At 34.8% G+C, this 16,752-nt stretch overlaps 3 protein-coding genes across 3 annotated transcripts in view; 1 reads left to right on the top strand and 2 right to left on the bottom strand.

Annotated features, from left to right (window-relative positions):
* The window catches only part of LOC108905590 (glutathione S-transferase 1), a 12,501-nt gene extending 11,135 nt beyond the window's left edge, over positions 1 to 1,366 (bottom strand). The window contains exon 1 of the mRNA XM_018708534.2: positions 964 to 1,366. Coding sequence (XP_018564050.1) covers positions 964 to 1,366 — 403 coding nt within the window. The remainder of the gene's footprint in view (positions 1 to 963) is intronic.
* The window catches only part of LOC108905589 (sprouty-related, EVH1 domain-containing protein 1), a 56,885-nt gene extending 43,252 nt beyond the window's left edge, over positions 1 to 13,633 (top strand). Inside the window, exons 3-6 of the mRNA XM_018708529.2 lie at positions 8,385 to 8,553; positions 10,230 to 10,303; positions 10,558 to 10,711; positions 12,237 to 13,633. Of these exons, the coding sequence (XP_018564045.1) occupies positions 8,385 to 8,553; positions 10,230 to 10,303; positions 10,558 to 10,711; positions 12,237 to 12,760 (921 nt within the window). The 3' untranslated portion in view covers positions 12,761 to 13,633. The remainder of the gene's footprint in view (positions 1 to 8,384; positions 8,554 to 10,229; positions 10,304 to 10,557; positions 10,712 to 12,236) is intronic.
* On the bottom strand, positions 4,504 to 5,826 carry LOC108905591 (glutathione S-transferase 1). The gene is made up of 2 exons (XM_018708535.1): positions 5,347 to 5,826; positions 4,504 to 4,841 (listed from the first exon to the last, which is right to left on the bottom strand). The coding sequence occupies exons 1-2, from the start codon at positions 5,750 to 5,752 to the stop codon at positions 4,597 to 4,599; spliced, it is 651 nt and encodes a 216-aa protein (XP_018564051.1). The 5' UTR covers positions 5,753 to 5,826; the 3' UTR covers positions 4,504 to 4,596.
* Positions 13,634 to 16,752: the final 3,119 nt, after the last annotated feature.

Genomic DNA, 16,752 nt, shown 5'->3' with positions numbered 1-16,752 from the left:
AAAAAAAATCAAATTTTTCATTTTTACGAACGTTACAGGGTGCTCAGAAATGTAAATTTTGCTCCTTTAAATTTTTCTGAAATTTTGATTAAGCGGTCCGGAAAAACCGTTCGATAGATCGATCTGCCCATTTACGGAGCTTTTGGGGGTACATCGAGGTGTAAAAATTCGTACAAGCATTAGACTCTCCATCGATATTAGCAAAGATGCGGTCGACTTAGCAAAACAAGTCAAAAAGTCACTTTTTTTCAATTTTTTCAAGTTAATGTCGAGGATGAAAGAATTTTTTTTTCTTCCAGGAACGCTACATAGCCTTGTAGGAAATTTATTCCAGATTTCGAAACTGCCCGTCAATTTTCTGTCTGATCATTTGTTGCTGAGATATCGATGGTTAAAGCCAAAAGGATGCTTTTGTATTCGTAGTCGAATATCTCCGGGTCAAATTAACGTACAGAAAAATTTTAAAAAAGAAATTAAAGCTGAATGAACAGGCTATCAAGTCCATATCATGATTTTTGTGTAAACAATTTTTCTAAGCCCGTGAACCGAGAATAAAAAACGCAAAAAATTGAAAAGACATTTTTTTAGTCTTATTTCTTAGAATTTCGCGATGACTGTCGCTCCTAAAAATTTTGAATTGAGAAATCTGGAAACTAGACATTCGGCGCTTTAAAATGCTTTTTTTAAAACCTTGATACGATCATTTTTGACTGAGATACAGCATTATGAAAAATCACTAAAAATTCGAAAAATTTTTTTGCTCTCAATTTTTTGCAGAAGTATATTTTGTGATGTCTCTTACACAAAAGACATTACTGGTAAATAAAATCATTTTTTTAATTCAAAATTTGCAATGCATACTGGATTTTACGGACTTCAAATTATGAAACATTTTAGTATTTTTCGAGAAAAGATTTTAATTGCAGTAATAAACGGTAGATTGATCTTGCAAGATTTTCTCACCATTCTCAAAGTCGGCGACCATGTCCTTGTTAATTTTAACATTTTTGAATATTAACAGAGCGACATTAGATTTGAATCTAGTGAACAGGACTTCCGTGTCAAAATACATCCTTTGGTCAACCACTGCCCTCTTCTGAAGGTCCTTGGGATAAAGCGAATCGTCTTTCCCATACTTCCCTACCAGGTACGCGTTGATCGCGTGGCTGTCCCATATAACAAAATCACCATCTCGAAGGGTGGGTACCGTGTGAAGGGGGTTGAGCTTCAAATACTCTGGCTTCAGATGATCCCCCGCCAAAGTGTTCACTTGCTCGAACTCTACGTCGATTCCAAGGGCTTTGACGGTCATGACAGACGCCCTCATGGTGGGGCTGCCGAAGGGACCGTAGAGTATCAGCGTCATATTTCAATCACACTGAAGTCTAACGCTCTGGTTCTGTTTAAATAGTACAGCAATTAATTCATAACCTTACTTTTTTCACATAAGTTTTAATGGCTAGTTGGATATTAATCAGTTACTTTTGTCGTCATTAAAATGTATACTTAATTGCGAATGAACATGTTCAAGGTGTCCCTTTGGAAAGCAAACATGCATGTACCTGATTTTCTCTTCTAATAGATTCAATCTGTTGGATTGAGTCTGAAGAATCTGGTAGGATCGTTTGGAGCAGATAAGATCCTAAGTTGAGACCGTTGACAAGCTTATGCTTAGCAGGTGGCATAACGTTGAGGAAGAAAGAGAAATAAGTTTAACCATATTTAAATAGGATGTTGCTAACCGTTTTGTTCGAAAATAGAAATAATGAGTGCATCTGCATATTGCTGTGTCATTACAATTATGAATCAATAAGACATTGCTTTTTGTTAATGAATATTCAACTGTGTATTTCAAGATAACTTTCTATATTTCGTTTTATAAATTTCCCCAGATCGACCAAGCTGGAACGGAACACACAGGATGTGGTATGTGTGGCTGTTGCACAATTAAATTCCACTAATAGACTCATTTTTTCGGGTTTTATCATCAAGTCGCATATTAATCTCAGGAAATAGTATTTTATCAAGGCAGTTATTTTAAATAAAGTGTTCATATAGACAGGAAGCTACAAGTGCCACACGTTATGGGGGTTCCGCCTTATACCTTAGGAGGAAAGTATTTGAGCTCAGTTGTATAATTTTTCCTTACTCTTGAGTGGTATATGTTGGAAAACAGGCAAACAGAAGTAGCAAGAAAGAAATAAATAATATCCAAAATAAAAACCAAAAATGGTATGTTTGAATATAATTAATATAAAAACATATAACTGGTAACTAGTTTAGGGAGAAGAGGAGGAAGAAGAAAAATATTTAGAGAAGTTATGGACGATGTTTGGAGGCCCTTTTCTTATTTTGTGAAGAGAAATAAAGTTACGATTTACTATTACATATTTTATTATAACAAAAATTTTGTTTAAGTAAATTTCTTACGCAATAATTATTTTATTACAATTTGAAAAAAATACAGATAAAAGGTAATTTTACATGGCACTTATACAATCAACTGAGCAGGCTCTTGCATAGTAAGACAGGGTCTGCATTCGGGACATCCATTCGGTGATCCTAGGGAATTTTTTGGAGGCGATGGGCACCAGCACGTTGGCGTTCGACACTGAAGTCCGCTATTGACAGCTGCTCTCCTGCCACGTATGTGCTCCTTTCGAGGAGTTTCCGGGGAAGCATATCCTACAGAAAGAAGTTGATTTTAGATGTGACTATTCACGAGTTGATATCGTATTGTATTTACGTGATTCGCTAAAACTTTGAAATAAGTTAATAAAAGTAAAACTGTTAAGTGATGATATCGAAAATAAAATGTTAAGTCATAGTGAGACATCAAGTAAATAATTTGCATTGTGTTGGTATTCTCCGAAAATATATTAGTTATGTTTAGATTGTGCGTACTGTTATGTAAATATTGATAAGCACTAAATAAAAATTGTTTATTAAGAAGCACTGCAAGGTAAAACCACAGATAATATAGCTTATCGCTCCAGATCGCGGTTAAGTACCGGAAATTGGCAACCCAAATTTCTCAGTTGTCATCCAGCAATAACTTTTAGCATGATAACTCTTCTAGTCAGTAATAGGAGGCGGTGGCATTGTTGCCAAGTAATAACTGGACTTATAAATAAATGTAATGCATTTAACAATATAATTGAAGCGTTATATGGAACTTATCTTTTGTTCTATTTGTTCTATAGGCTATATTGTCTGTGGACTCTGTGGTAAAACTTATAGCATGAATGTTATCGATTATTGAAAAATAAAAAAACCGCATTGGGGAATGAAAGTATTTAATTGTAAGTAAAAACCCCAATTCTGTTTCTTTATCAGCCATTTCGCAAAATCTGTCTGTAATAGAAAATATCTTAAAATACTCTCGTATCTTCAGTTAAAAAAAACTAGCTTTAAAATTTTCCGGGAATTCTCATAAAGCGTTTCATAAACTTTCCGAATATGTAATAATATATAACTATATCACGCTCGTGCGTCGTACATTTCATTTTGCAACAGACTAAAAAATAAAAAACCTTTCCAGGTTGCAAATATGAAATTTAAAAAAAAAAACGATAGATTTCAATTTATTATTATGAAATCTACCATGAAAAAAATCAGTACGATTGTGGAAGATCCTCGGGATCGTCCAGACTAATAATTAGTTCATTTGTTTATAAGGCCATAACTTGTAAACTATTCAACTTACCGATTCCAGATTTCGTGTGAGTTATTAGACAGTGATAAGGAATAAGAGGATGCGATGCCAAAGCGTTCTGGTAATAATAACGGAGTTTATAAATGTTTAATTCAAAAGTCATAAATAAACTTCTGTTTATAACTTTTGATCTAGACTAGTTTTGTAGGTCTTCTGAAGACAAAAAAAGTACTTTACTGTTTTCTCGTGGAAATGAACGGAAAAAAGTTATAAGCGAAAAACGTGAATTTACGTAAAAATTATACAATTAACCACCCTGTAAATAATCTTCCCCCCATTTTTATGACTGTGCAAACTGATTTAATAATTATACATAATATTTAGCATCTATAGTGATAAATTCAGCTTGCCGGAACAAAAAGTCCAATTCTATATTTCCTGGCCTAACAGGGTGTCAATTACAAATTAAAAAAATATATTTTTATTAATAAGCTCGTTGAATTTTAAGTGCAATCAGTTGAAATTTTGCCCAGATTTTTACCTTATGTTGACACGTTTTGTGTAATTTTGACAAAAAAAAATCGAAGGGGGAGTACCCATTAACCTCATTAATTTTTCCTGCTCACGCTTCTGATTTAAGGATATTTTTTTAAGTCAGACATTTTTTACCCTTATAAAATTTTTATTTAGGGCTTCGTTGTAACTTCTTTGACAAACATTTTTTTTGTTTTTGGCTGCTCTTAGAACTTGAACTTCTTAAGAAAAAAATATGTATTTCTTACACAGACTTTAGTTTTGACAAGTTAAGATTTTATTATTATTATTTTATAATAACAAAAATGTTGTTTAAAGAAGTTTATTGCACAAAAATTTACAAGTTATTTTGTAACAATTGGAAAAAAAATACATATAAAAGTTATTTTTACATGGCACTTATACAATCAACTGAGCTTGCTCTTGACCATTCCCACGAATTTATCCAAGCCCACTTGATTGGCCTCGGCATAGTAAGGCAGGCTCTGCATCCTGGACATCCATTCGGCGATCTTAGGGAATCTATTGGAGGCGATGGGCACCAGCACGTTGGCGCTGGACACTGTAGCGATTACGTTGAAGTCCGCTAGGGAGAGCTGATCTCCTGCCACGTATGTGCTCCTTTCCAGGAGGGTTTCCAGGGAAGCATATCCTACAGAAAAAAGTTATTTCAGATGAGACTATTGATATCAAATATTTAAAACTGATTTTTCACTGACACAAATTCAAATAAATATTCTTTTATCGTAGCTGGATCGTCCAAATGTTTTTACGATTATTACTTAAAAAAGTCAAAGATTTTAGTTGTAAATGATCCCTGAGGAAAAATCACATTTCACTATAAAAATAATGTATCTGCGTTATCTGTAGATACATTTATAATTACATTATATAGATAAGGTGTGTTTTTCACCTTTTAAATATTTACTAGTCTGTTTTAACTGAAGCCAGGACTACAGATAGCCTACATAATATTTCCACAAACAACAATTGTATTGTTGATGCCTTTGTAAGCTATAAAACTTACTCGTTTGTTAATACTTTCATTTTATCATTTGTTTTCCCTGTACACGCCTACTGCGCATTGCATAATACGACAACAAAAGCCTGAATCACTCCACACTCCACTAGGCAATATTAATTGCTTAAAATCTGACCTTGTGTGAGCAGATCGGCCTTGTCCTTGCTGACTGACTTAGCACCTTCTCTCAACAAGGACCCCACGATGGCAGACACCCTAGGGAACAGGATGCCGCAATCGAAGTAGAGCCTCTGGTTCACCACCGCCCTACGCTGAAGGTCCTTCGGGTACAGCGCGTCGTTCGCGGCGTACTTATCCGTCAAGTAGGTGTTGATAGCGTGGCTGTCGAAGATAGCGAAGTCGCCGTCCTGGAGCGTGGGCACCGTGTGCAGGGGGTTGAGCTTCAGGTATTCCGGTTTCATGTGTTCCCCGGCCATCAGGTTAACCGGCACTAGTTCCACTTCGATCCCAAGGGCTTTGATTGTTAGAAGGGAAGCCCTGACGGCAGGACTAACGTCGGCGAAGTATAATTTGGGCGCCATTTCACTAACGGTTTATTCTCACCAAAGCACTCGACTGACTGACTCGGAGTGACTGTACCAAGGTTTTTATAATAGTTTCGCTGCTTATCTCCGATTCCTGTTTTTCAGATACAGCAGCTATTCATTAACACACCGGCGTATTGCGACAACAGTAACGTGTTTAATGGTTTATTCATTTTTTATTGTCTTGTTTGCTTTTGAGCGGGTCGTCATATCGTGAACGAAATGAAGGTGTTTGCGATCGACAAGCTTTAAAAATAACGCGATTTTGGTGGATTAATTTTGGTAGAGATTTCAGTAGGCGAACTAGAGACGAATATTGTTCCTTTTTAATCAGTTTGAATCCAGATTAGTAATCTGTATTAACCAATAAAACTAATAAATTTGTCCTGCTGGTTCCTCTATCTGTAATTCGCCGCTTGTTTTAGTAGAGTAGAGAAAATTTATTTTTTTAATTTTAGAATTGCAAAAATTGGATTTTTTTTTAATTTAGTACCTATTTTAAAATAAATATTGTCTTGTGTTAACAACATTTTTTTCTTTGTAATTATTAAACTAGGAGAAAATGTATGAAAAAAGCATTAAAGGGATCTTATTAACCCATTGAACACTACAATTTTTTCTGTTGCGACAAATTGTTCTTTTTTAGTCAATTCTGATTTTTTTAAGAACAAAGGTAGAAGAACATTTTTCGAAATGTGATATGGATAGTGTTTTTAATATGTATATAGGAATTATACAAATATTTATGTTATATTTAGATTAGGACTTATTACATGTTTTTATGGTGTAAAAATTATTTTTTTGTGTTACATTTTAAGATACGAATATAAGATATTTTTGAATTTCACTTTTCAAAAAAAAAAAAGAAAAACAAAATATGTTCAAAACAAAGTGTACACAACTGCACAAAATTCATTATTTTGTTACTACGCATCCTACCCTCGGACTCGAATAAATTTGGTTTACTTCTACATAAAAATATACATAATAATCAAAATATGTAATTCTTTTTGGCAAGTACCTACATACAATTAGTACTGTTCAACTAACAGTGAAATTAATACAAAAAATTACATCAGAATTGATGATACAAATTTTTTTCAGTCAGAATATTTATTTGCTGATTCTGCATACTATTATTAAATAACACTATTAGAATTTATTTCATAGTTCTATATATTTGTTTGTATTAGCTCATTAAAATAATGTAATTTTCTCCTGAACCAAAAATCTTGTAAATTGATAAAATGGATTGATGGAAACTCATAGAACTTATACCTTAGACAAAATGTAGGAAACAACCTGGAAAAATGTAAGAAAATTGAATAAAAACATTATGGATATTAAAACCAAAATATTAATAGTTTTCAAAATACAGCCAGTATTAATATTGGGGAGTTTCATCACAACGTGACAACAGTGCTTAACCTGCTTATGCACACCACGTGTATGCGCGGCAGTCTTGTCCTACGGAAGAAATGTAAACAGCTATTATTGTTAATCATTTAGCAAGTTTTAAGACAATTGTTTTCCAGTTTTTAAATAAGTGAAATAAAGTGTATCGATTTTGTAGTACGAAGATAGTGTTGTGCTTAAATTTTAGCTCGAATTTTAGTAATTATGAATCTCTCAAAACAGGAACTTAACTTTTAATCAAATTACGTATTTGAAAAATATGTAATTAAAGTACCCAAAGATTCAGATCATCCAAATATTCATCGTATTAAAAATAATTTAGGTACTTACCAAAAAGCTAAATTCAGTAATTTTTAAACGCACAAATACAAAACAAATTACAACATGTCCATTACCATTTTCGATTCACGCACGACACCTTCGAATCCAATTGTGCAATTGGATAATTGCACTTAAGGACATAGTGGTACGCAAAAAACACTCCGACACGGTCGAATCCAGATACCAACTGAATTGCGTATTGGTGGTTGCTGGACACCTTAATACTTCGTGTTAATAAACCGCCGCGCCGTTGTCACATTGCTTGATATGAATTTTATCGAATTTTAAATTTATTACGACGCTAATTATTTTTTAGAATTAAGCATAAAGAAGTTCAAAAAGTGATAAAGATTGTATTTTATGGGTTTCTATGCACATAGTTATGTCATTATTCCTTAATTAATCGAACTTTTGTACATATCAAGTTGGAGACTTTGATAATTTTTTTCTTGGAAATGCTTGAGTTTAGGAGCCATGACATATAAGGTTTTTTGTTTATTTTAATGTATTCTATCGTCTGTTAAATTTAAGGATATGTGATACCGAAATTTACCAACATATTTGGAAAGTAAATGTGTTAAAATGTAGTGGATACATGTAAAACTCCTGCCCAATCAGAAATGCAACCAGAAAAGCAATTATCCATGTAATTATTTATTTGTGGTATATCCACATTTTACAAATAACCAAAATTTGTACGTAAACACTAAACGGAGGTCAAATAATTAGGTACAGTGTAATTATTAAAGGGAATCTCTATATTTACTAAACACAGAGACGTAACTGAGAGTATGGACGCTACTGAGTACCTGTATTCGAGATAATAGTTGACACAATTGCATCTTTTTGAAGAAAGTCATGTTTTTTTTCTAATGTGCGGCTTCATTTGCAGATTGTCTTGAGTTGCACCATCAAAAAGGACTTTGAGTACAACAAAGTGATGCCAACTTTTCACCACTGGAAAACCGGGGACAAAAAATTCGGACTGACCTTTCAGGCGGCTGCGGACGCGCGCGCTTTCGATAAGGGGGTGAGGACCGCTGTGGAAGATCTGCTGGACGGTAAGAGGAGTTCCTTAACTCGAATTTATATACCATTTTTGCCGGTGGCATCACGTACGCCCCTTACCTCCATCACTGGTCGATATATTTGTAAACCAACTTACGAATGTTTTCTACAATTAGATGAATCAATGAATAGTTTCATTAAAATTCGGCAAATTTTGTTCCGTTCTAGCTCCAAATCGAAGTATTCAGCAGATCATAGAAATTTTTTCAGCCACCTGATAAAACTTCTTCCCAGATTCTCGAAAGGCAAACTCAAAATTTTTCATGGTTGATAAATTATTAGATTTTATAGCCAATCCAAAACATTTTTATAGTTTCTTAGCGTAACAGCGTCCTTTAAAAGTTTATGTATTTAATATAATATCCTTTAGTTATTCTAAACAATTTATAGACCCGTTTGCCTGTGACAAAGTTGAGTAATTGTCTTATGAATTGCCTATTGTAGAGTTTCGAGGGGAAAAACTAATACAAAATTAATAACACCTTGTTTTATGAAATGCTATAAACAGTTTAGAGTAAAAACTTTTTATTTTCCGCAGCTGTACATAGAAGTGAATTCTGTAAAATATATCGAAGGTATCAGTTTACTGTTTAGTAATTTTGAAATTACCTTAAAAAAAGAAGAAAAATTTGACTATTAGAATGTAATTAATAATAAAATTCTCTGACCCCGAATAATTGTACAAATGCTGCTTCCGGACGATGTATTTTCCTAATAAAAAACACTATCATGTCGGTATAACGATGCATAAACCGGCTATCTCCCAAAATAAATGTACCTACCTAATTAAATTTATTAACCCCGCTCAGTATGTAGGATGTAAGTAATATTTCTTATCTGCTCTATTTGTATCTTTTCCAATGCTTCCCTTTCTACTACGGGATTCCTACATGGTGAGTTGCACTACTTATACGTACTCTTTTTTTTATTGTCTTAAGTGTGGCGTGCATGCTGTGACCCGTCATGTACTTTTCTATATTTAGAACACTTTAAGTGATCTTAATTTTTTTTTAATTGCTTTAATTGGTTTATCCTTATCTGCATTAGACGTTTTATTTATTTTATGTGGTTTGACGAGTTTATCGTATTATCAGGCCTTGCGGGACTATTAAATGAACTATTACACTTGTGTATTATTCAAACTGATGTCTTGAGCGCTTGTCTTGATTTATTTTATTAATAGCTAACAATGGAACGCAAGTGTTGTCTTGGTCACCCTTTTTCGCATTGAGTTGGTCAACTAACGGTTTAATAATAGTTAATGTCTGATTAGTTTTTCTTCTATGCAAGTAGTCTATTATCATTATCGGCTCACCTAAGGGCGTCTTCCCACAGCATGAGATTCAGCAAGCGAATCGTTCTTAAATGCTGTCACTATCCTGCTTTGATTCAACCACAAGTAGCGTGTACTTTTCGTCACCTGCCAAATTGATTTATGGGCGATTTGCTTGTCGAACGTTGTGAAGGCGGCTTAATATATTCTGTATTTTTCACTGAATAATTTAAAAAATTAATAATTTAACAATATACTTTCAAAATAATTCTAAAAAATGTTAATGAATACAAAAGATTATTATCAAAATTCTGTTGAAAAGTTATATAAAGGAAATTTAAAAAATATATTGAATACAAAATAGACAGCTTTAAATGGCAAACATTTATTCTTCAGGTTTTGCGGACACCTCTCCCTCTTCTCCGTTGCCAAAATGTCCTAAAGATGTGGGTGACGACGATGTCTTCATGGTAGGTATCTTTCTTGCCACTTTCCTGTTCCTCTTAGCATATTGGAACTGTCATAATTTTTAGATGTGTTAGTTTTCGCCACAGTATTGTGCCCTAACAACTTATTTGAGTTTTTACAAATCCATTTTAATCAAACGAAAGTATCTAGAATTTTTTTTTTAGTAAAAAAAACTACATGATTTACGATTTCTGTGTTCTCAGTTGCTAAAATATTTTGCCTCAATCAAATGTACTGAGAACGTAAATTTTTCTAGACGCTGGATCTTCCTCAAGATCCTAAAGATTCCCGCAGTTCGAGCGACTCGAGCACTAAAGGCACCGAACATCTCCACAGAATAACTTACATCGGACGTGATAAACCATTAGAACCTCGGCAGCCTACTTATGATCCAAATAAAGGCGGAAAAGGTAATTTTTTGTGTATCTAGATATCATTAAAAACGTGTTTGTTGTACACACCTTCCGAAAGGATTGTACTGCTTAAAAAAAAAGAAATATTTTAAACAGTGACAAATTTAACAATTTTTATTCAGATATTTTTTTTATGTCAGTATAGAGGATGTTTTCTAAGTCCATATCATAAATTAGGTGGTTTCTTGTATCATTTTATACACAAAAACAATCACTTGTTTTCGAGTTTCATCATTCCACGTTAATCATCTTTAGAGATATTTGCATAAACGTGATATTTTTTATAATCTTTTACACCACGTATCCCAAAAACTAGTGTACTTGGTTGAATAAGGCTTTTTAGTATGAAATGACCCAAGCAACGCAACAATCTTCTGAACGTGATAAGGACTTAGAAACACACAATTTTTCTTTGAACAAAATCAATGTTTGTATTTAAATATTATGTGTTTTCTTTGGAAGTTTGGTATCTTTGCTACTTGTTAAAAAAAGGCATGTAGAAAATTGCATGTATAAATTACACTTGCTTTTATTTCATCTATTTATTTTGCTTAATTTTTAAATGCCTTTCCTAATTTTTTTTTACTTTTTGCAGATTATCCTAAATATAAAAAATAACAATTCGGTAATTATTTGTTTTTATTTTTATTTATCTCTATGTGCTAACCAAATTATTCAGATATTATTTGTAGTAGTAATTAACCAAGCATTAAGATAGTCTGATAGCACAGCCACACAAGAAAAGTTTTCATGCGACATATGTTACCCATAGTATTTTTTCCTCCTGATCATGAATCCAGAATTGAACCATCACATCATAGGAATTTCCTAACCTCGAAAAGCAGGTCAGAAATAGCAAAAATTCACGAAAAAGTGCTAGGAAAAAATACAAAAAAGTGACCCCGAAAACCCCCATATACCAACTTTGGCGCGAATCTGTTATTTTTTGAAAATTCGTGATATTCTGACTGACCCGTTTTTTGAGGTTAGAAAAAGAACCTTCAATTCTGACCGCGTATTCATGTTCGGCGGGGTCTTCCCATCCATATAAATAAACATTTGAATATAGAAAAAAATTTTTTTGTATTTTTCCTAGCACTCGTAAATTTTTCCTATTTTTGACCTGTTTTTTTGAGGTTAGGAAATTCCTGTGATGTAATAACTCAATTTTGACATCGGATTCGTGATCAAGGGGCAAAAATGTTACGGGTAACATGTCGTGTGAAAAGTACAGACAACTTTTTGTTTGTGTGGCTGCGTAACACACCAACCACTAAAACAAACGGATAAAGTTATAAAATTACATATACTATGTGGCAAAGAAATTGTAACATTTCCTCATCGATTTAAAAATAAAATTGTGCTTCATCTTGAGGGCACAATCGCAGGGCCCAACTGTTTATGTATGGTACGTTTTTAATGTCACGTAGTATATTTCCGGTTAAATACGCACCTCATGAAGGTGTTTTTTATTTACGACACATCTTCATGAGGTTCGGTCGTACAAAACGAACTTTTGCAGGTGAAAACTACCCCTACGTCCAGCTAACGGCCGTACACGAATACATCTACCCAGCGGAAGACCAGCAGAAGCCCTCACTCCTCCGTCGAGATTCCACGTCCAGCCTGAAGAAGTGCGGCCTGGGCATGGAGATGAACCCCTCGCAGCAACCCCCCCTCCCACTCAAAATCAAACACAAGTCGAAGGCGCAGGTGAGGTGTCGGCACTGTAACGAACTCTACGTGGAGGACAAGAACCCGAGGGGAGCGTGCGAGTACGCTCCCGACGTAGTCAGGTCCACGATCAACGCGATCACCTGCCTGGGTTGCGCGCAGTGCGTCTGCTACCATTGCGCATCGGACGCGGAGGGCGAATTCGCACAGCACCCCTGTGACTGTACGGACGATGAGAATTGCACGAAGAGGTGGTGCTGCTTGACTTTCCTGTCGATATTCGTGCCGTGTTTGTGGCTGTACCCGCCCCTCAAGATATGCCATTGGTGCGGTGTGAGGTGCGGCGTGTGCGGGGGGAGACACAGTATGTGATCCAGAAATGCTATTTTACGATATTAGGTTTAAAGTCTTTGAAAGTTTCAAAACGGTGGCTGTTGAAATCGACTTGCTCTCTCTTCTCATAAGATAACAAAGTTCAGTTCGTGATAATTACATCTGGGCTCTGGATCTGTTACGTCCTAGGTTTAAGCTGAGGGCTGACGTATTTTTTTAACTCCCGGAAAATATCATTTATCGATTGGAATGGGAAACGGTTAATACTTTACCTTTTTTCAATGGAGGATGTGATCTCGGAATTTCGGATAAAATATTGAAATACTTAGAGAGTGTAACTTTGAATTTGGGTCATATTTATTTATTTTTTTAATTTCGTCGGGAAAACTTTTTTTTTTAACTTTTTGTCGTAATTTTTTGGTGCTATGGCTCTCATTGCTGCTAAATCTCATCTTTCTTGATTATATACGTTTCAAAATTTAACAACGAAGACACACAAACACGACATACCGTCACGAAACATTAAAATAAATAACTATGATGTCATACATTTATTTACATGGAATACCACTTTGAATTAAACTTAATTTAACAACAAACTAATAGTTCACAGAGAAAGTCGTAAAATGACCTAGTAAACTGATAAACTGGAAAAAAAATAAATGTAATAAAATGAAGCGGCGACATATTCGGCCATTCATGTATTGTCGAATTATCCAGCGCCCTATTGTCGTATCACATCAATTTCAAACGTCATTGACGCTGATTCACAAACTAAACACAGTGCTTTAAATAAATAATGTCGAATACCTTTTAATTTTCATGAAGAGGGCTCCATAGCAAATAGGCCACCAGCAATACATTTTTATAGATTTTATTACACAGTTTGTCTAAATATGAATTAATGCAGAAACAACAGACTTTCCCCCATTTTAACGCAGATTTTCTATAAAACGAACTTAGTTTGAAATTCAAATTACTTTTTGGTGTAAAGAAATTTGTAATTTACGATGCCGTTTGTGGCAAATTACAAATTTCTTTACAACAAAAAGTAATTTCAGTTTCAAACCAACTCCATTTTATAGAAAATGTGTGTTAGAATGGAGGAAAGTCTGTTATTTGTGTATTGAATCATATTTAGACAAACTGTGTAATAAAATCTATAAAAATGTATTGCTGGTTGGCCTATTTGCTAAAATCCTTATATATTAAAGACTGTAGGTTACTCTTACTCCCAACTCGGCCGCGAAAACAGGCGTACGGTATTATCAAAGGCTTTCCTCCGAGCGAGCCGAAGGGCCTTCGGTCCTTCCTTTATCCAAACGTATTCTGAAGGTGATTCCTTAGCATCTTCTAAGAGAAATTTCCTCTTTAAAATGAGTCCTCGCCGAAAATCGAATTTTTTCGGTGCGAGAGAGACCTGAAGTACATCCGATGTTTAGACAGAGATGCAGACGACGTCAAAATAAATTGTGTCTTTTCAAGCGTTTTCCCGTCCGATCAGGCCATGGCAGGTCGCTATTTTGCCGTTAGGCATCAGTTCCGATTTTCCAGAGATGCTACTTTGGCGATAAAACTTGATTTGAACATTTTCAATTTTCTGTTTACTTTCACGAAGACTTGAGGGTTCAAATAGTCCCTGCAGGCTTCACCCAGCGTTAGATCACCGTAGCACATTTTGAAAACGGTCTGGTGTTCGACGTGCGGGCGGGTGCAGTTTTAATTTTTTTTTTTTGAAAAATATATATTATTTACTAACCCACAGAGCCTAGTTAATATTTAATCATGCAAAAAGTTTTTTAATGTTTAGCGTTTTGTACTGACAAAAAAAATGTGATTTTAAAATAACTTCGCAAAATCAAACAAAACAATCGGTGACAACAAACTCCACTATTCGTATTAAAAAAATTATCACTTTAGTTATTTATTACCCTTAAAAAACTGACGCCAAATCAAAGTTGCACTCTGTTTTTAGTGAAATCTCCCTTGATGGACCCCTTCTACGAACGGACAGGTTTTCTCGGTTTCGGTAGCATTTCATAAGAACGGCAGCGTCGTAACGGTCCTTTGGGTGGACTTTAATTTGTAATATTTTTATGACACTTAAAAAAGGGAATAGGGGCAAATAACTAATCACACGGTCTCTAGTTGCTTTTGATTTTCTTTTTTTAAGTTTATTTGATGTGCGAAATTTGTTCAGTGTTGTCGAAAACGGCTCGGGAGGGAACTTTTTATTTTTTGGATCATTTTTTGGAAATTTTTATCCGGCTGTCCGTGGGGGGGACAAATTTTTGTGGTTCCGTTGGTGCCCATATCGGAGATTTCACCGTATTCACCTGAATCAAATTTTGGCCCAGACTCGGAAATATCTTGAAAGTATCTGTGATTTTAATAGTAAGCATTTCATAGTATTAGAATTTTAATATGATTTCCGCGTTACCTGAAAACTTTAAGCGTAATATCGTAAAATAACTAGTGATTATTAGTGCTCAACAAGTGAAAGGTTGTGAACACTATACCGGCGGGACTAGAGGTTAGATTTGTCTAATAATTGAAAGACTGTTCATTTGTTGATTTTTTAAATTATAAAAACGCTACTGTGAATACAAAATTTTGAAAAACCACTTATTTATTTATATGGGTTCGGCGCAGGATGCGAGGTTGTGTTCCGAATCGAAAAATTTAAACTTGTTGATGTGTTCCAATGAATTTAATGCTTTACATATAATTTATGCATTGTTAACGAATTAAAAAACGCCAATCTATGTACTGTATTAATACTGGACTTCTACTATGAACTGCCAACACGACAAACGTTTAAAAATGTATATATTATTGGCGCATAGTAATGACAATATGGCTTATAAGTAAAAAAAAAAAAGACAGTCTAATATACATTAAAATATCAATAGAAGGTTAATGTTTTATATATGATAGTTGTATATATATAAAAAAAAATTTAAACGACCGTTTCACATTTGTTTTTAATATTTTTCTTATCGAAAGGTACCTCTTTATCCAATAAAATGTAAAAATAATTATTATAACCTACTAAATGTGTCTCAAGCCATATGTTCAACCCAAGCTGTCTGAGTGTACAGAGATATATGTAGCGTAACATAATTTTACCGACCAAGTGAAACATTTCAGCACCTCTACCCTATTTTACAGGCAACATTTTGGCATGTGGAATAAGTTCTCGCTGTTTTTTCGAGAATATTCATGAACATTGAAAGTATTGTCGCATCGCCAGCCGCAACTTTTTCCCATCTAGCAGCAAAAACGACACGTCTTTGAGGCTATCCAAGAGCTGACCCATTTTTTGGCGTATTCGATCGGAAATGGTGAATATGGCCGAGCGTTGCCATGCTGCAAAATCACTTTGTCGTGTCTCTGCTCGTATAGTGGCTGTTTTCCCTTCAGTGGCTCAAACGCATCAATTGTGGTCGATAGCGATTCTCCGTGATGGTTTAATTCATATTGAGCCGCTCGGAACCATAAATTGGCTTTGACACATGGCCGGGACTTACCCCACGATTTTCTACGCTTAAAGTTATCCTATTTTTCATCGCCGCTGACGATGTGATACCAAAAAACTTTCCATTTCCGCCGTTGAACTGGCTGTTCATAAGTGGCTGCTCGGAAGTGGCTACTCACGTGGAAAGAAGCCGTTCAACATCTCGACAGCGAGAACTTATTCAACGTGCCTGTAATTTATTATAAGTTGAAAACCGCGTCACTGAGCTTGAAACTAGCTCTCGGTCTCGTGACGCGGTTCCTATTTTTCTTGTAAAACTGACCTCGCTTACTCAAGGGCTCAGGGTAGGTGCGGCATCACTTTTACGAGCCAGAAAGTTTTACAGAGTAGAACTTTCTCTTTACGAGCACCTCTTCAAACTAATTTATCTCAACGTCGCCCCTTGCGTTGCGTTTGTTAATTTCTCAGATGTTACGTTGGAAGTTATGTTGTAAATGTACAGAGGGTAAGAGGTTGGAATCGATTTTTTTTTTTAATAACCCGATTCGAATGT

This window comes from Anoplophora glabripennis, unplaced genomic scaffold (genome assembly GCF_000390285.2).
Source record: "Anoplophora glabripennis isolate ALB-LARVAE unplaced genomic scaffold, Agla_2.0 scaffold53, whole genome shotgun sequence".
NCBI lineage: Eukaryota > Metazoa > Arthropoda > Insecta > Coleoptera > Cerambycidae > Anoplophora > Anoplophora glabripennis.
This window is presented reverse-complemented; position numbering and strand designations above follow the sequence as displayed.